A 20,042-nucleotide genomic window follows, 5' to 3' on the forward strand; every position below is an offset into this window, starting at 1 on the left:
CCAGGGGCCTGGTCACCCCGTGGCTTCACCCCCAGCTCCACACAGCCACCCAAATGGACCAAAGCATCTCCTCTGCTTACTGGGGGAGAGCAGGGGGACTCCCTCAAGCTGGGCTTTCTCAGCTCTGGCCCACAGCCAGAGTGCAATGGCTGGAAGCCCAGAGACGCTATCAGCCAGTAAGTTCCTGGAGGGGGTTACAGACCTTGGTCCACTGAAGCATTGCACAAGACAGCAGAACAGGCAGCCCCCTGTCACCCCAGGCATTGGAAAGTGAGAGGAGCAGCAGGCAGCCTTCTTCCCTGAACAATTCTGGCAATTGCGTCGGTTTCCAGGAAATATAAATAGCTACCCAGCCATCTGGAAGCAGCCCTGGGCTGGTCAGCAAAAGGTCTCTCCCAGGCTCTGCTCTATTTCTGCTGGCTGCTCAGTGCAAATGCAGAAAGTATGAAGGAGGTGGCACAGTGGGACAGTCCCCACCAGGATGCAGAGCAGCATGCTCAGGTCTTGCTCTGACCTCATGTCAGAGACCATCTTCACTTGATCCTGGAAAAGGCTGCTGCCGTCAATGCAGGGCCAGGGCTGCACCAAGCCAAGATGCTCAGACCCTTCCTGGGGCACCCACTGGCCTTCAAGGTGCTTCAGGAGAAGGACCGGCAAGAACAGACCCTTCACTCCATCATACTTCACTTTTCTTCATTTTATTCTTTTATTTGTACAGCTATATTTTACAGAATGCATTAATGCAGTTTAGACACAGCCCAAACCCTGTCTCCCGAGATTGTTTATAACACAAGCATGTAAAATAAGACCAAAAAAACCAAAAACAAAAAAATAAAACATTCCCCAATAGAGAGTTCCATCAAAACTCCTTTTGCAACATCAGGCTGTACCTTGAAGAAACTGAGCTCAATATAGTCCATACATTGAAAACTTCCATTGAAAAGAAAGGCACCGTGCGAAACCACATTTTACATATATACAGACTGAGAACTAGAACAAAAAAAAAAAAAATTACACTTTATTATTATTTTAAATTCCTTCTGCAGCTTTGTTGGTTTAATACACACTTTTTTGTAAATTGTAAACCTTCACTTGCAAAAAAATACAAATACACTGATGCATTTAGACAAAATATTTTCTTACTTGTACAGATGCAATACTTTAAAATATCTCCTTAAGTGCTCTATCATAATAAAGATTCTCAGAGTGGCTTCTGCCTGCAGAGTCCAACTGAGCCTTTAATGCATTTTATATATTTTTAATATAGCTTTTTTTAAAGGTCTATATATATTTATTTTATATATATATTTATATATTTATATCTATATATATTTACAACTCTGCCATAGATTCCTTCACCTTTGGTTAAAAAAGTTAAAGCCCTCTCTTTAATAGCATACTTTCTCTTTAAAAGAACACACATTTTGCATACAAAAGAAAAAATCTGTTCCCATAAATCAACATTACATTCCTCATCTTCAAACGGCAAAGGCTGTGAAGGTTAGACTCCAGAGTTTATCAACACTCCACTGCACAGACATTTAAAATGACTATTTTTACTTTTTACGTTTTATATACAGCAAGATCTGAATAATTTTATTTTTCTTTTTGTTTCACATAACTGGGAAAAATAAAACCCGTGTATTTGTAATTTTTTTTTTAATTTCTAATGTTTTTCCACCTATCTGCACTATGGGTTTAGAGGCACTCCATCATATGATGAATTTTTTTTTCTTTCTTTTTTTTTTTTTTCTTCCTTTTTCTTTTAAAGTGTTGCAAGTATCCTTTGGACAGCTTCTCCCCCCCACCCCAAGATGACCTCCTCCTGGGAAATCCTGTGCCTTCAGCAGGCCTTGGGGAGCTCCGGAGGCACCTCGCTCGCGGAGATGCGGTACTGCACCTTGGTGTTGGTGATGGCCCCATGCTTCTGCCGGAGGTGAAGCCGCAGCTGGCTTTTGTGGCGGAAATGCAGGTTGCACTTCTCACACTGTGGGGTGAGAGGCGAAGGCAGAGGGTGTGAGACGTGGTGGCAGGGATGGTAGGGGACATGTCCTCCCCTTCAGGGTGGGGGTCCCGCAGCAAACGCCTGTTCTCTGTCAGCTACCCCAGGGTGCTGCTTCCATTATACAGGTGGATGAGGGAAAACTGGGGACATGATGGGAAAAGCACCACCCGGGGGCACCCCATCCCAGGCTTTCAGTGGCACATTTCAGTTTATGGGATGCACAAAGGCTGAGGTCCCTTAGGAGAGGATCCTGGCTCTGGTGGATGTAGTGCCAAGCTCCTTATCTAGATGCTCAAACCAGCTACAGGGCTATTTCGGGAGCTGCTTTTGACCCCTGCCAAGCTGGATGGCCCCAGAGGGATGTTTGGATGATAACCCCTGCTCTGATTCCCTCTCTAGCAGATGGGGAAAGCCAGAAAAGCCTCAGCAAAGAGCTGGAAGCACCCAGGGCTGCAAGAAAGGCAGGGCAGGCTGCTTGCTCGGCCTGGGTGCCACCGGCACAGGGGACCCCAGGCCAGGCTGTCTGCTCCTCTCCCCCATCCCCACACACAGCGGGTGGCTGTAATTTAAGCCACAGCTATTTGGAGAAGTGTGACCTTCTTCCAGATGGGGTGGAAGAAAAGAAGAGCAGCTAACATGTACCCAGCCTGGGCTGCACGTCAGTGTTTCCAGTGCAGCCGTTCATGACAAAATACCACGTCGGCATTGGCTAATGCACAAGAGGGGGACGGGGTACAAGGAGCAGTGATGTGACCTTGGCATGGGGCCTCACGAAGCTGGCGAAGGGCATTAGGGTGCTGCAACCAGCCCACGTGATCACCCGGTTGTCTTCCCAGCCCCCCAGGTTTGGCAGCATATTCCCCCAGACCTGGCTGAGAGACATGGCCCCACCCCCCCCCACCCCCCCCAAAAAAAAAAAGCAGGGTCACTCACATGATACGGTTTCTCTCCTGTGTGGATTCGAAGGTGACTTTTGAGGGTCTGCAGGTGCCGGAAGCGTGTGCCACAGATCTCACAGGGGTACGGCTTCTCCCCAGTGTGAATGAGCACGTGAGCACGGAGGTGGGCCACCTAGAGAGAGCAGTATTGGGTGAGGACAGCCCCAGGGATGAGGGCACCCCACTGGGAGCAAGGGCATCCCACCATAAGCAGGGTTCTGCCCAGCTGCCTTTTTTTGGTCCAAGCAGGACCTGCAAATTGTGGCCCTGACTCCCAGCTAAAACCCATGTGTCCAAGGTCTGATATCTCCAATCCTTACCAGCAAAAGGAGGAGAGGAGCTAAAACCAGCAATCAGGCTTCCTACTAAGCCAAACTGGCCCACGTGGACCTTAGGGACCCTATTTTTCCCACAACACCACGGGAAGAGCTGCCCAAGGCAGTGAGTATGGCCCGTCAGGCTCCTCGCTGCCATGAGGCATCACTGGTCCAGTCACGCCCCACCTCCCCAGGCACTGCAGGTCCCAGAGGCCACATGCACCTGGACAAATCTGGCCCCGCAGGTCTCGCACTTGTAGGGTTTCTCTCCGGAGTGGATGCGTGTGTGGGTTTTCAGGTTGGCCGGTCGGTTGAACTGTGCCCCACAGATGTTGCAGCGGTACGGCTTTTCTCCTGCAGAGCCCAAACAAAGGGTGAGGGATTAAGTACAGGCATGCTCAGCCTCCATGATCCATGATGCTCCCCAAAGCTAAGTCCCTTCAGGTGCCAGACCCCATGGCATGAAGCACTAGCCCTGACTCCTGTCCCTTTTGGAGATGGCTGTGGACAAGCAGCATCAGTCAGGACAGCTCAGGGTGTCCCCACAGCAGGATGAGCTCAGGAGGTACCTGGGCACCACAGGTACTTTTTCTTTTTTGGGTTTGGAGTGCAGCCTTCAGGGCAAGAGAGAAAGTCAGGCAGCTCTGCCAGTGAGGATTAACAGCATTGCTCCTCCTGGCCCTGTGACAGTGGCTGGTGCCTGTGTCTCCCTACAGCCATCAGTAAGACTTGCAGGGCCACCTGGCTCCCTTTGGGCTCCTCATGGTCCCCAGAACATCCTGCCTTGGCCGTTTGTCACCTCTTTAGAGGAGCAAAAAGAGCTGATAGAGCAGAAAGCCAAGGTATGCCCAGCGACCCAGCTCCCAAGTCATTATTTGGTTACAATCACCGCTGCTGGCCCCCAGAGATGGGGGAAGCTGCAAAAAGGTTTTAATTAGTTTCTTTAGGATGGTTGAAGATGGGCTCGATATGGAGTGGGAAACATCCATTGCCTATCCCTTCCTGCCTTTTTCTTTTGTTTCCAGGCTTTGACCCCACGCACCCTCGAACTCTGCCCTGGCATTTGTGTCGTCTCATTCACCTGTGCAACCCTCCTGGAGCTCAGCTGCAGCTGAGGGAATTTATGTCTAATTCAGTGCAGGAACACTGAGTCGTCAGCATGGACTTCCCTTCCCCAGCTAGTGAACTGGCTGTTGACATGTTAAGCATTAATAAAAGCATGAAAAAAAAAAAAGTCCCTAGGTTTGTCAGCAAATGACTAAACCCTTAATATCCCCTTCCTTTCTCAGCTTTCATTGTGCTGATTCACAGAGTCCATCCATTCACAGATTTTCCCATCAGCAGAGTTTCTGCCAGGCTAGATATGATCTGGATTTCTAGGATGTAGGAAAAAAATAATCCCAGACCCCTCCTTAAATGTTATTTTGATTTTAATTTTTTTTTTAAGTCTACCACAAAGTAACCTGGAGGCCATGCATCTGATTCCAGCCATGCATTTTGCAAGATGCCTTTAGAAACAGTAATGCTCAGTGCTTTACAGCAAAGGAGCTTGAGCTCCATCTCTGCTGTGAGGCCAGGCAGCATCTCCTCAGTTCCCAGGTTTGGTGCTTTGCCCAAGGGCTCCCTGGCAGTGCCAAGAAAAGCACCTTGCTCTTCCCATCAGGGACAACTTGTGACACAGAGCAGGGGATGCTGGACCTGGGATAAATCCAGCCATAAACACCTACATGCCCAGCAACCTGCAGCGTCCCCAGTAAGTTGTCCCTGTGGCCAACGCTGTACCTGTGTGGACGGTTTTGTGGCTGGCAAGGTTCCCCTTGTAACGGAAGGAAGCCTGGCAACGGTCACACTTGTAGGGCTTGTCACTGTGGACTTGCAGAGAGTGTCTCTTGAGAGAGGCCTCCTCGGAGAACCGGCAGTCACACTCGTTGCAGAAGAAGGCTCCATTCTCTGGGAGGGCAGAGGAGAGCAATGAGATGGGCAATGCATGGGCCAGCTTCTTTGTATGCCATGGGATGGGTTTGGGATGGTGGAGAGGGGCAGCCAGGGCAAGTGTTGGAAGAAGCTGAATGCAGATGTTCACGGGCAGCAGTGCTTGCACTGTGCCGTTACTCCCTGACCTCCTTGTGCATACAGCAGCAACATGCATGGCTTGAGAAAGCAAAGTCATCGCAAGCCATCTCTCCTTCAGTGTGACACAAGCTGCTTCTAAGAAGCCAGCATATCACCTGGACATCTTTCAGAGAGGTCCACAAAGGCACCCAAGTTATCAGGCATCCTCCAAAGGATGGATGCTCAGCTCTGGGGCAACTCCAGCATCTTTAGAGGTCTTAAACCTTTACATGTACAGATGTCTTCCTTGAGCATGGGAAGTCCATCACCATCTGAAGCACAAGGCAGGTGCCCCCAGTAGGAGGGTGCCTAACTCTGAAGTGCTGTGCGTAGCTTTGAGCATCACCACAGTGGGGTTCCCTCTGTGGATCTCTGCCCACACCACGGGTGACAATTCTGCATTCCCGCTCCCTGAGCTACAGGCAGATGGGTGCACAGATACGTGTTTCTTGGCTTGTGGAGTTTTGCAACAAGATTGCAAGCCTCATTATCTGCATTTCTCCAGATATGCATATTGGGCTCCCTGATAACAAAGATATCATGACGGACACATGAGCCACACCATCTTGCCCAATCCCCATTAGGGTCATTACATCTGCCAAGCTTGTTCTCCTGTGGTTCTGGTGGGGTGGGGTGCACTTTGCTTCCTGTCCTTAGCTGCCAAGTTTGCAGCAGGTGACTAACTCCCTGCACAAGGTATGTGGATGGTGTTGGGGAAGGAGAGGAAGGAAGCAATTCCCATAAGCATGTGTCCCTCAAATGCATGCACAGAGCTGATCAGCCAGTTGAGAGGGGACTGTAAAGCACCTTGGGATCCACCAGCATCAGGGAGAGGCCTGAGTGCCCATTTGGACACAGGGCACTGTGTGGATGGGTCCCCAGACTACACAACCTTGCCTGCTGGTTGAAAAAGGAGACCAGGGATGCAAGACTCACCGCAGCTGGAGTCAGAGTATTCAGACTGGGTTTCCCCCATCTCCTCTCCAAAGTTTGAGCCAGGGGTGTGAAGGCACATCTCAGCATGTTGTGGGGACTGGCAGCCACAGGAGCTGCACTTCGACGAATGCATGTACAGTGGGGACTGCCCTTCGCTGCTCCGGGGGGACCCATCCCGGGACCTGTGGAAGGACAGCAACACACACAGCTGTGAGAAGGCTCTTGCTGTGCTTGAGCTACTGGGCCCTTGTTTGCACCCTTCGACACGAGGGACAGCCGTTTTGTATGGGGACACTTTTGTGGTGAGATGCACAGCACAGCCCTGATCCCTGAGCCTCAATCCTTCAGGTGCCCATCACCAAATGACCTCAAAGCTCTCTAGGAACATCCAGGTCTAGAGGATAGCATACTGTTCCCTGGTAGTTTGGCTCTTCCAATGCTTACAGCCAAACAAAAGCTTGAGGCACAGGCAATCTGGTGAAAACCAGGCTGGGAAAATCCAGGCTCCAGAAACAATTCAGAGCCACCAAAGTGAGCCAGGGATTCCTGACCCACTGTTCTCAATTGCATCGCCAGTTCAGGCTGGCACCGCTATGGTGGGGACGGCTGGCACCTAGCCGATGTCACTGGCAGTGCTCCACCAAATGCAGAGGCTTCCACCTGCTCATGGCTGGACTTCCCAGTCCAGTGATACAGATATTTCACACACTTCCAAACCCTCATCAACAATGCAGGGAGTCCTGTCTCTCACGGGGATGGGGGGTGGGTAGGGTGGGGAAATCTCACCTGTTAACGATATTGTTGAGTCTGCTTGCTTGCGGGATAGTAGAGTCTTCTCCATTCACGCTCATCTTGGTGGGGGATTGCACGCTGAGATGCTCTGGCTCCATGGACTGCTGGCAAGTGGACATGGGCATGTAGGTGCGAGGAGAGAGGGTTCCCATCTCATTCTGGTCAGCACTGTCTTGTTTGGTGTTCTGATTGAGAGAGTTGAGGACTATGAACTTGTACTTCTTCCAGTTGCAGGCTTTGGGGTCTGTGGGGCTCTTGGTGAAGAGGGAGCTGGAGTTCTGGCTGATACGGGCATTCTTGCTGCTGCTGGACTCGGTTGGCGAGTTGGGCTGACAGTCTGACTTCTGGGGGCTCTGCGGGCTGATGAGTCCCTTGCGGTCCAGGGGGGTGTTGGTGGGCTCAAAGTGCTGGCTGATCTCATCCTCTGAAGAGGTCCGCTCCTCTTCTTTGGCCACTTTGTCACAAGAGAAATAGGCATTGTTCCGGATCGAAGGGACGACAGGTTTGGGGCCAGAGGCTACGCTGTAGTGCATGTCGCTCCTGGCTTCTTCAGCAGCACCTTCTTTTGGAGCATAGATGGTAGCGTGGCACATGTTGGCCGAGATGTCGGTAATGGTTCTCATGTACTCGGTGGGGATTGTCCTGGAGCTGTCACATGGCAGGATCCTCTCCTTGGGGAAGGCACCTGCCCTCGAGAGTTCGGAGAGAGGCATCCTCATCTCCCGCAACTCATCATCCACAAGGAAGCTATTTAGAGGGAGAGGGCTGTATCCATGATAGGAAATGGGGGATCCAGACAAACTATTGATCAAACCAGGTGCAAAGGCCCTCCCATTGCAGAGGGACCCATTTTGGAGAGGCATGCCATTCTCAGAGACATCTCTGCTCCGATACGCCATCACCTCTGGGTGGCTCAGCATCCGTCCAGCCAAAAACTCTTCCCTTGGGCTCTTCACAGCAGAAACCATCTCCGCTTCACTGAAACCAAGAAAAAAGTAGGGAGATACAGTTATTTTCAGCCCATAAGGATAAGTTTGCAGATACTTTGTCAGTTTTCCTGTCTCCCACCCAAACACACCATCCCAGGCTCTCCAGCGTTCACTCATGGCACTCACCTAGACTTGACAAACCTTCGGCAGGTATCAACCACGTGCTCCATCTGCAGGTACAGTGCTGTGGTCATCACAGCCATGATATTGTTCTCCCTCAAGTTCAGGCGGGATGTATACATGAAGTCCAGGAGGATGCAAAACCCCTCAGGGTTAATTTCAGGATCCAGGTTGATGACATTCAAGTTGCACTTGAGCTGGTCAGTGAAGATGCTGTAGAAGAGGCCACTGCAGAGACGAGACAGGAGAAAAGATGAGTGTTATGACAATTCAGCAGAAGAAAGGAGAATTTGTCTGAAATCCCTTAGCACAGAGGGGTTCGTGAACGGGAAGGGAGGAGGAGGCAATTACAGAATTCCCTGAGCTTCCCCCTTATTATCAAGCTTGGTTTCTCAGCTTAGTAAGCGACTTCTGCACTGCACTTTTCGCAACTGGAACAGCCTGCTTTTAGATCTCACCTGCTCAACAACTCCCCACTGCCTCCATTTAGAAATTCCCCCTTTTTTTTTTTGTTGCTGTTCTTACCACCACCCCCTTCCCACTGTGACTCATTTCTTTCAGAAGCCTCTTGGGGCATCCATGCTCACTCTTTAACCAGAAGGAAAAAAAAAGGAAATGTTGGCAAAACATTTTTCAGATGTCTTAATAGTCAAACCTTGGCTTTTTCAAATCTTTATACCTAGTCAGCAGGAGACCCTGGAAGGCATCTGCCGTAATTCAACTGGGCAATGGTGGGATGTTAATTAGCATTCACTAGGAAGCAATTCCAGCAATCCTAGGAGCTGGAAAGGGATTTCAGACCCCACCAGGCTTGCAAAAAATCAACAAAGGTGGGTACAGCCAGCGGCCTGGAAGCCAGGGAGGAATAGCTCTAAAAATAGCAGCAGCAGGGGACACCACAGTCACAGAGGACTCACTCACCCCAGCGAGCATCCAGCCCTCCCTCCCCTCTCCTGTCCTGTGCCTGCAGAGCATTTGTGCTCTGCCTTCAGGGATGTGTCTCTTGTCTGCTGTGCTCCTGTTTGTCTCCATGGGCTGTGTGTGGGCAGATGTGGGCATGCAAGGAGGAGAGAGGTGTGAGCATGCAAGGAGAAAGGTGTGGGCACTGCACTGGAGGCGAAAGGTCTCAGCTCTAATCCTATTACAGGTACAAATTTCTTAGCAGCCCCCTTCAGATCTGCTTCTCTGCCTCTGTTTCCCTGTCTGTAAACCCCACGAGCCACCCTGAGGCTGCAGCAGTGTTGCTGGTGGCCAAAAGCAGAGGGAGCAGGGAAGGGAGGCAGGGAGGGGACCCTGCTCTCACCTGCAGGCCATCAGGACTGTTTTGTGGGCTCTGAACTGCTCCCGGTTCACAATGATGACAACGTCAGTCAGGATATCCCGGCTTCGAAGGCGGTTGAGATTGAGGAGGACATCGCTCGCGTGGCGGGTGAACTGGATGCAGCTGTCTGCTGGTGAGGCCATCTTGAGTCTGCTCGAAACAGAAGCAGGAGGAGGATGAGAATGGAGAAGTAGCCAGGCAAGTACCCTAAACCCAGCAAAAAACCAGCTGGTGCTCTGGGATGTGCTCTGGGATGGCCAATTGCCGCTGGTAGGGACAGCACCAGCTCCTTGGTCCCAAGGCAAACAGCCCTGCACCATGCCAAGCACCTGCCAGGCTGCTCAGTGAGGTCTCTCGGCCAACAGCGAGACCTAGCATGTTTTCAGTCCCACCCAGCAAGTTGGCGGGCAAAGGCAACCAGACCCTCCTGAGGATTGGCTAACCAGCTGCTCTTTCGCCCTGCCTCACCCATGGCGGCTCCACCCCAGCCCACTCCTCCCACCACCACTCAGGTTCATCTCCATGAACTCCCAACACAGCTTCCTAGCCTTCAGATCTTCCTCAGGAGCCATCCCCCTCACCCACCCGCTGTCTGGCTGTAAATCCATCCATGGGAATCAAAACAAGCCTTAAGGTCTCAACTAAAGCTGAAGGATTTCAACATCTGGAAAATCGAGCCCACAGTGGAGCACCAGCCCTCACCCACCAGCAAACTACTTTCCTGCTCTCAAGTGGTGGCTATGCTGGAGAAGACCTGTCCACAGTTTCCCAATGAATTGGTGGTGGCAATGAGGAGTAGAACTCATCTAACCTGCTGGGCTGCTACCCACACCGCAGCCCAGTCTCTCCCAGTGAGCAAGGCTTGGGTTAGTCGAGGAACACGAAGCCTTCCCCCAACAGAACAGCCATTGACCGATCTCAGATGTGTCCTCCCAACTAGCAGCCAGGAGAACCCACATCTCCCTGTGCCTGAAGTTTGGGCTGGAATCTGCATCTTCAGCACCAAATTTCTCCATGATCAACCCCCTCCCACAACCCTGACTCCTCCTCCTTCCCCAGTGGCATATGAACGTACAGTATTTTCTACAGAGCAGCTGCTCTCCTGAAAACAAATTCCAGCTGGGTCTAATGAAACATTTCATTCAACATGGTAAAGGAAAGCAGGGGGTGGGGGGGGTTAGGAGGGGAAGCACAAAATTTAAATTTACATACCCAATGCCTCAATTCACAGTCCAAAAGTTTCTTTCAAACCTACAAATAAAGCACAAGAAAACAAATGCCACATTAGCTGGTAATTATGAATTGGCCATGGCAGGACACAAGCCTGCTGTTTCGCTCGAGTATCAGTTGGATAAAAGCTAGAGATAACAAACCTTCTACTCTCCAGTAAGGTTAACATTTGTTTCTTCCGGTACAGTACGTTCTTATCACAACCACAGGCTTTGAGAATCCAATCATAGCTTCTTCCACACCCTCTAGCCCAAACCATGGGCGTATGCCAAGGAGATTTTAATTTCCATGACTCAGGAACTTAAAGGCAGGTGGAGAAGGGAAGTCGAGCGAGAATTTTCTCACCACTTCTTTCAGAGATAACTCTTCCCCTGCCAAGATCGAATTCCCGGCCAGTGCCACATCCAAGACCAATGCCATATTCCCAGCACCTCGTTAACAGGTATGACTTACACACAAACATCTGCTGCCACTCTGCTCAGAAACCTGGAAAGAGCCTGAATCCAGCCCTCCAAAACAGCTACTGCCCTTCTCGGAATACCCACGCGCTCCAGCCACCAGTGAAAACACCCCGGGACGGGACTGCCAAACAGACTTGGGAGGATATGGGCGTCAAGTACCAAAGTGACTTGGCCAGGATCACATAGGAAGCCAGTGGCGGGGACGGATGAGGACCCAGAACAAACGCCTTCCTCTGGCTGCTGGAAAAGCCTTCCCCTAAACCACAAGCTTTGTCTCCAGCCACTGGCTTCATGGGCAACATGGCTGGGGCAGCATGGCAAGAAAACCTAGGAGTCAACTGCCTTCCAGAACTCACACTATTACTCCCAAATTTACTTAAAACCAGCAAAGACAATTGGCCTGGCACCAACACAGGAAGAAGGTCCTCAGGTAGCCACCCCAAGCAGGGAAAAGTGCAATAAAAAAGTGACCAACAAACCCCAAAACCTTCATCATGCTATTTTGAGGACTGACCCCAATAACTGGATGGAGACAGCAAGGCAGCCAGCACTTGCAGAGAGCCCATCCAGTCCTGTGAGGACAAGTGTTCCCTTCCCTCTCCCTTGTGGGAGATGCACAGTTCTGGAGCCAAAGGTCCCCTCACGTCCCTGGAGATGCAGGGGTGGGACGAAGAGGTGAGATTTAAGGCAAGGTATCACACACAAAACCCAGCGAGGTGTCTTAAAGCCCCATTCCAGCCATCAAGTGCAAATCTTCAGAGCCGCTCTGAGCCTGGCTAGCTTAAAACTTTACGCACACACAAAAAGTGACTCATTTCCCAAATACTGCAGACTCTGACCTTTCTGTACACACTCGCTGCCAGCCGCTCGCTACCGTCAATTGCAAGCCAAGGGACTCAGACGGCACTCTGCAAGGAGCCCAGCATGCATCCGTGCGTCCATACGAGCGGATGTATGCATTTGGGGCAGACGGGTGGCATCCTGACCTTGGCCGTACCAGCAGACATGCTCCGCTGGGCTCCCGGGGACTCACCCGGGTGTCATAGACATGGGGAAGTGACCCATCCATAAACCAACAAAGTTGCAAACTGCGAGATGAACTCTGTGCCCCTGAACATCACGTGAGAAGCCGTTGCTCTGTCGCCAAATTCCCTGACTCAAGCGAGGCCGCAGCACTGCCTGGAGAGACACCCAGCTCCCCTCCCAGAGCAGGACCCCAGCACAGCCCCCTCCCCACCCTCCCAAATTATCCCTCCCCAACGCAGTGCTGCTGCAACGCCCACGGCCACTGAGCCGGGCAGGTGCATCCCGAGCAGCTCCCGGCTGCAGGATGTGGGCATGCAAAAGGGAAAGGGACCTTCCTTCCCCTCGCTATGCTGAGCCGCATTAACCCTGTCCCTCCCGGCCTCTGCACAGCACCAGCTCTGCACCCCAGCATGGGAGGATGCTCTGACCAGAGACCAGCAGAGAAGGGGACAGCAACAAGGAGCAGAGACCAGCGATGGGGAGTAGAGACCACCAGGACCGAGCATAGTCTTCTCCATCCACACCCCCCTCAAAGCCCATGAGGCTCCCCCAGGCTCAGCTGGGGCCAGAGCATCACCCCAAGCCCCCCCCCAATCCAGTTTTCCTGCTCAGTACCTTGCAGGTGTGGGCTCTCCGGCAGTGCTCGGGGATGCACGCCGGGGCTTGCTGTGCCCGGAGAGGAAAGTCTGGGCCAGGCGCGGGGCCCATGTCAGGGGTGGCCACACGGGACTGTCGCTGCTGCTGCCTTCCAGGAAGGCAATGGGTCTGCCCCGGCGGTTCAGGGAACGGCCCTTCCCTGCCGGCACCTCCCCGAGAAAACCCATTCCTGGAAGGGAGCCCAGGGCTGGCTCTGCCCTCCCTGCAGCCGGCTTGGTGAGCACGGGGAGGGCGCACCTGCGTGGGGGGGAACCCTTCTCAGCAGCACTCCACGCGAAGGGGAGACCCTCACAGCTCCTCCACCCCAGGGCAGAAGGGAGAACCAGGGATTCCCGCACCCCCCCATCCATCTTTCTGCCACGCACAGGGAAACCCCTCCGTCCATCCACTCTCCCAATTATAGGGACTCCCTTTTCATCCATCCTCTCCCACCCTGTGCACAGGGGGGACTCCTTGCCCCTCTACCCCTCTTTGCATAGGAGAGACCCCATGGTCTTTGCCCTCCTCCCACCCCCAAATATATAGTCTTGGGGAGGGCACCAATCACTCCCCGGCCCTTGGCCCCAGTCTCCTACCCCTCCAGAGCCTGCAGCGCCGACTCCCTCTAATCAATCACCCCAGAGGGGTGGCTGGGTGAAGTCTCCCTTCCCCACAGCCTCATCCCACACAGTGCGCTGAAACTGCCCGCCCAGGGGAAGCTCCATCCTGCCCCCCACTTCCTCCCCAGCCCCAAGGGAACATCCCCTCTGCCTGCCAGGGCACATTGCCAGCTGCCTCTCCACCCTGCCAAGGCATGCCTGGTTTCTCCTGAACAGGGACCAGAGGGACAACCAAGAAAATGGGGTGGTGTGGGGGACCCCTCGGGCACAGTCATGGGTGTTACAAGCCACGATGAAGAGGATGGTTTTGGCTGGGGGAGTGCAAGCGCCCAGCTCGGCTTTCCTGATGTCATGGAATCAGGGGGCACTAAGCATCCTTTAGCTGTCACAGCAGAATTTTATTAATTTAGTAGCTTCTGGTTGGCGTCTAGGCCAAAACGTGGCTGGGTTAATAATAACCCAAGAAGAGATCAAGAGAAGTCCTAGCGCACGGTGTCAGCACAGATCAAAAGCAGCATCACTAGTGCAAGCCCTGTCGTATTTTCCATCGTACCCTTCTGTGAGCGGATTGCACTCACTCTATCGAGCAGTCTCTGCTAACTTTCAATCTGATCCAATTTCCTGCCAGCAAACAAATGTTTCTAGGAAATGCAATACATTATCTGGACGGGTTTATTATCAGCATTTGGAACCAGGAAAACTGCATATTTTCTTGAGCGCTGCAGGGAACTTTATAGTTTGTACTTCAAAAGAGGGTTTAAAAGGATTGCCCTTGAAAGCTGGCCCGGCTCAAGCCTCCACATTGTTTTGGTCTTTGCAGAAGAAAATGCAGAGGAGGGGGGGGAAGCATACTAAAGCTGTCTCCAATGTTTTCCACTCAAGAGGACTCCCCTGCCCTCTGTGGAGCCAAGCTCTGATTGTGAGGCAGAGGCGGTGCGTGCCCTTGGGAAGCGAGGAGTCAAGCCTTCTTCAGCATTTCAAACGACCCCAAGCAATTTGGCACATTAATTTTTCAAGGGAAGGCAGGAACCGTGTCCCAGCTGAAGTCGAGGGAGCTACTCCAGAGAGCAAGGAACCTGCCCCGTGCTCTGCCAACACCAAGCCCTGCACCAAGGTGTTGACCCAACGGTGGGGTGCTGACAGAGCCAAGTATCCCCAGCAGCTGAGCCGGGTCCCTGGCCCGGCTGGGCTCAGAGGAGGTGTCCCATCATCCCCACCCTGTACCGGGGCAATAAATCACCAGCTGGCACCAACCCCCCTGCCACCCTGTCTCTGTCCTCCTGGGGCTGAGGGTGGCACAGCTCATCTTGGCAGTGAGGGACTGCTTTGGCATCCCGCCTGGATGGGACAAGACACATATGCAGCTTGGGGTCCCTTGGCCGGAGGAGAGACACTCCGTCACTCCTATATTTAGCCAAACAGATTTAAGGAGACTCATTTCAGAGAGTGCCCAGTCCTACTGGACACGTTCTTCAGGACCCACTGTCCTGCAACGTGCTTGTCCCATGCTCTCTCCTCCATAAAGAGGGGTCCCAGATTCCTTCTGGGCACTTGCTGTGCAGCCCACAGGCAGCACAATGACCAGGAGAAAGAGGGGGAGGAATACAATATAGCCCAAAAATTTCTCCCCTTGCCCAACGCCCTTAGCTCTCCCTGTGCTTTAAATGTGAAGCTCCACTGAGATTGCTGAGGTTTTAAAACAATCCTGAAGACTACACACTTGCTGCAACTTAGGGGTGTGTGTCTTTTGGCTGCCAACGTCCTGCAGCAATGGGAACACAGAAGATCTAGCATGGATTTAAAAAAAAAGAAAAAAAAAAGTGGGGAGGACTACATTTGCAGTCTAAATTTGCAGTCTGAAGGAGTTTACTGGTCAGATGCTGACTTTTGGATACTCATCTAACCAAACTGCAAACTGTGAACTCCTGAGGTTTGCCAATGCCTGCTGTAAACATGGAAACCAAGTGTCACTTTTTGCCAAACAGAAGAATGGTTTAAAAATAGAACTAGAAAAGAATACAGGCACTCGGCATACAGGGCTCCCGTTTATAGACTCCCATGCTACTATAAAATGGAACAAGAGGTTATGAGCACACAGGCAACTTTTCACCAAATTTAGATTTTACAAACTTCTCAGAAACCTGAAAACAACATTTCAGGCTCCAACTGAACCAGTAAAAGCTCTTCGTGTGGAGTTTGCAGCCCAAACGTTACAGCACATTGACTAAAACAGGCATGAAATGATTTTTCAACCTCAACACCATAAATACATGAAGGTACATAAGCTGCACACTGAGAAATGCACCTACTGGTTAGAGCTTCTTTTTACTCACCTATAGACTTTGTAACAAGATTTTCTTTTTAATGGAGTATTTACATAAAATGAGAGGATATTCACCCCTGCTTCTATAACACAGGACTGCCTCACAAAGTTTTACCACCTGTATTTGTAATGGGTTTTTGAGGACAACATTACTGCTTACTGAAAAAAAAAAAAAAAACCAAACCAAACACCGTTCCTACAAAGTAATATTAGGCTGCTGCCATCAGGGGCTGAAAGCTTCACCCCCTCAAAAAAACCCCCAAAAACCCCAAAGCATAGCTTTACAATACATCCTAAATTAGGCAGAAATTCAAGGGCACATTAACACCACAACTCGGAAAGATTTTCACATGTGATTTCATGACCAGACCGGAGAGGACTCCATATGGAAATGTCAGTGACTTTAATAAGCGCTCAGTTGTTTCCAATTAGGCTCCTTAAGTAAGTTCAGTGGCATCCAGAGTTTCCTCTGCCACCTTCCTCCTAGCTGGCAAGCATTTTTTTTTTTCTTTTTTTAAAAAGCAGTTAATAAACATGTTCCCACTCTCCCGAGACTCCCGGCTCCGCCAGCCCCTGCCCTGGCCGGGGAGGAGGGAGAAGACACGACACTAGATGGCACCAGTTAGCTTTGCTGAAGGAGCAATTTTTCCCCTTGGAAAATAAAACATCCCAACCAAACCTGGAAAACATATAATTTTGTCGATGTAATTCTGTTTCTCTTAAAACGCGTCTGAGCAACATTATTTTTATGAGCTTTTCCAGCCTTGTTTTGAAAAACTTAATGTTTCTGCTAGGTTTATTTTTGTCTCATCAGACAACACTGAAGTCCTCCCAGCGCTGCAAACAGGGATGTCTAAAAAGTATCATAAAGACTTTTGACTCTTTTTTTTTTTTTTTTTCTTTTTTTGGGGTGGGATTTGTAAGAATCACTTCTCATTCCGACTTCTTCCTTCGCAATAATAACTAACCAGTTAACCTCCACTTCCTCTCCCAATATTGACTCAGACAGTCAGAACTGAGGGGGATTGGAAACTGGAATTGAAATGCATCCCAAGAGATCTTTGATCTGTTTTGCCAGTCAAAATTGAATGCTCGGAGATGAAGTCTTTTCTTACTGGAACAATGTAATAATCCATTCTTCTGGAAAATTGCTAGACACCCTCATCAAGCCTTTAATGGCTTGATGATTCGTTTCACAGGGTAAAAATTGCCATCTATAACGTAAGTTTTTAAACCTGAGATCCTATCATTAGGAGAAAATAACTGAACCTCAGGTTCTGCCTCTCCGTGTATATATGAGAGGTTTCCCCTAAAATATTTTTAAAGCAATTTTTGAACTGTAACCCCCCCCAAGGACGTCAAGAAGCAGCCTGTATTTGCTCTTAAAGCACTTATCCTTTAAACCTTTGGAACAATACGGCAAATAATAATTTTTAGAGCATTTAAAACCTCATGACAGGAATCAATAAGCATCCCCAGATCGAACGAGGGCCTGATCCCATACCCGGCCCTGCTGACACTTCCACTGGCGCAGGTAAGAATTTGGCCCCAGACAGAGATTTTGGACCAACGCAGCGCTTCTTGCTAAGCCTCATCTGTCTGGCCCCAGCCTCCCTTCGCACTGATCCTGCGCCTACTGGAGTCAGTGGAAAAAACTAACCCAGGCCGGGTTTGTTTTTGTTGTTTCTGACTCATGATTTTAAGCCCAGATTTGCCTCTTCCCTGGAAATGCAACAGGGGGGTCAAAGGCAGCTTTTTAGGCACATCTGAGAGGCCGCCGCAGATTTTTCTAAACAAACGCCTTGCTTTCTGTTTCCCTCCTTCCCAAGAGGCGATTTCATAACATTTCATACTGTGACTTTGCAAACTAAAGGCGGAGGGGGCGGGGGGGGGGCAGGATGGCGAGGCGGAGGGGCGGCGGGGGGGGGGGGGGGGCGGCCGGGAGAGGTCGCTGCCGCCCGACCGCTAAAGTTTTCATAACAAAGTTGGGCTTTTTCGGTTTTGTTTTGCCTTTTTCTTTTTTCTTTTTTTTTTAAGGGGGGGGGGTTAAAAAAAATTATATATATACAAACACAAAACCACACACCTAACCAAAAAATAAAAAGCCTCGTCCCTTCCCCCATTCGCTTTTGGTTTTTTGGGGGGAGCCGGAGGGAGGCTGGGGGAGCGCAGCGGCGCGGGCCAGGCGCGGTGCGCGGGGGTTGCGCGGCTCTCCGCGGCCGGCCGCGCCGCTCGCTCCAGGAATAGCGTGTGGCCGGGGGCCAGCCCCGCGGCTGCCGGCGGCAGATTTACGAGCGCCTGTCGCCGCGCCAAGTCCGCCGCGGTAGTAAACACAGGGGAAGGGCTGTGATGGGGGCACCGGGGGGCTCCCCCCGCCCCGCAGCCGGGACCCCATCCCTTACACGGCTGCACACCATTTTCTCCCCCGGCCGCCTTCCTCCCGGCGGAGGACCCCTCTCCTCCCCGCGGGGGTTGTTTATTATTATTATTGTTATTATTATTATTATTTTGAGCACTGCGCGTAATGGTCAGAGTTGCTCCATACACTTTCCGCCCCTCCTTCCCGAGCTTTGCATCGCGTTTTATTTCCCAGCCGGCAAAAGCCCGTCGCGGCCGGCCCGGCACACACCGTCGGGACGAGCGCAGTTCCGCCCCCCGCCCCGGGCCGCCGCTCCGCGATGCTCCGGGGCCGGCAGCCGGCGACGGCCGAGCCTCCCCGCGGGCTCCCCCCTTCCCCGGGCAGAGAAATGCCGCAAGTCTTCTCCATCACCGCCCGTTGTTAGCCCGGGGCTTGACAGATCACGGCGCAGCCCCGCCACAGGTTGCAAAACGCACCAGCCGTTTCGCAGTTGCATCGGGGACGGAATAACAATAATAACGATATATTAATCAAGATAGAGTGGGGGGGGGAGGGAAAATGATGCGGAAAGGCCGGAGCGGTGGTGCCCGGTGCGGCCGAACCCCCGCGCTGCCGCCAGCCCCGCTCCGCGGCGGCTTTTGTGCGGCGGCGAGACGACAACAGCGACACAACACGCACGAAAAAAAAAATTAAAAAACCAGGAAAAATAAGAAGAAGGGGGGTGAAAAAAAAAGGGGTGGGGGGGGAAGAAAAATAACACACCCCGACCGAGGGATCCAGCCATTGGGAACCGACCCCGAGTCACGCAAAACGCCAGCAGCCCGGCGGCCGCCAGTCCCGCTCGCCGCCGTCCTGCGCCCGCGGGGCGGCTGCAGGTGCAGAGAGGAGCCGCCGCCGTCCTCCCCGTCCCCACCCGGCCGTCACGCGTGCGGGAAAGCCAATAATCCCAGATAAGCGACAATCCCCGGGAGAGGACGGTGAGGGGAGACACCCCCCCCCCCCCCCCCCCCGCCGCGTCCCCTTATACACGCTCCCAGCGTTAAGACATGCAGGCACCCCTATTTTTCTCGCTTGACAGCGGGCAAGGAAGAGGGGGGTGTGTTTGGGGGGGAATTAAATAAATAAATGAGGCAGAAAAAAAATGTAAAATGTTAAGGGATAATAAAAAAAAATAAATATTGAAGGGCTGTCGGGGCACCTGCCGCGGGAAAGGGGGGGAAGGAAAGAGGGGGGGAAAAAAAATGGGTAGAAATATATAGAGGCGGCTCCGCGCCAGGCGTCGGAGCGGGGCAGGGAGGGAAAGAGGAGGGAAAAAAAAAAAAAATGGAGAGAAAAAAAAAAAAAGAGCGAGCGCGAGAGAGAGAATTAAAGGGTAAAATCGGCCGCGGCAATAGAAGCAGCAATCACCTGGTCTCCGGGCTTTCCTAGAAACTCCTTGCATCACCACTTCTAAGAACCCCAGTTCTAAGAATCAACAGAGCCCAATTCTCGGAATTTGAGCTGCAGACTCTACCATTGCGCTAAGCATGGGGAGGGCCACGGACCTCCCCCCGCCGCTCCGCCGCCGCCGCCGCCGCCCTCTCGGGCCGCGGGCACCCCCCCCCCCGAGCCGCCCCCATAGGGGGCGGCTCGGGGGGGGGGTGCCCGCGTCCCGGGAGGGCGGCGGCGGCGGCGGGGGTCCCATCGAGTCGCCCTCCCTCCCTCACCCCCCCCTCCCCATTCCTAATGGTCGCGCCCGGGTGGTGGGTCACGTGGCGGCGGGTGCTGTGTGTGACGTGGGGGCGCGGCGGGGTGGCGGCGCGCGGCCGCGGAGCAGCGCGCGCGGCGCGGAGCAGCAGCAGCAGCAGCAGCAGCGGG

General features: G+C 52.3%; 1 protein-coding gene across 3 annotated transcripts; it reads right to left on the reverse strand.

Annotated features, from left to right (window-relative positions):
- Positions 1-682: 682 nt before the first annotated feature.
- Positions 683-19,714, reverse strand: BCL6 (BCL6 transcription repressor). Of its 3 annotated transcripts, none has more exons than XM_074877362.1 (10): positions 19,593-19,714; positions 10,743-10,781; positions 9,513-9,680; positions 8,216-8,437; positions 7,095-8,078; positions 6,309-6,490; positions 5,043-5,210; positions 3,484-3,614; positions 2,939-3,076; positions 683-1,987 (listed from the first exon to the last, which is right to left on the reverse strand). In XM_074877362.1, exons 3-10 carry the CDS (start codon positions 9,671-9,673, stop codon positions 1,844-1,846), a joined length of 2,130 nt encoding a protein of 709 aa, XP_074733463.1. In that variant the 5' UTR covers positions 9,674-9,680; positions 10,743-10,781; positions 19,593-19,714; the 3' UTR covers positions 683-1,843. The 3 variants fall into 3 exon arrangements, with proteins under 3 accessions (XP_074733463.1, XP_074733465.1, XP_074733464.1); XM_074877364.1 differs by lacking the exon at positions 19,593-19,714 and adding an exon at positions 18,948-19,572; XM_074877363.1 differs by lacking the exon at positions 19,593-19,714 and adding an exon at positions 10,904-12,337.
- Positions 19,715-20,042: the final 328 nt, after the last annotated feature.

The sequence above is a fragment of the Strix uralensis genome, chromosome 9, assembly GCF_047716275.1.
Source record: "Strix uralensis isolate ZFMK-TIS-50842 chromosome 9, bStrUra1, whole genome shotgun sequence".
NCBI classification, from domain to species: Eukaryota; Metazoa; Chordata; class Aves; order Strigiformes; family Strigidae; genus Strix; species Strix uralensis.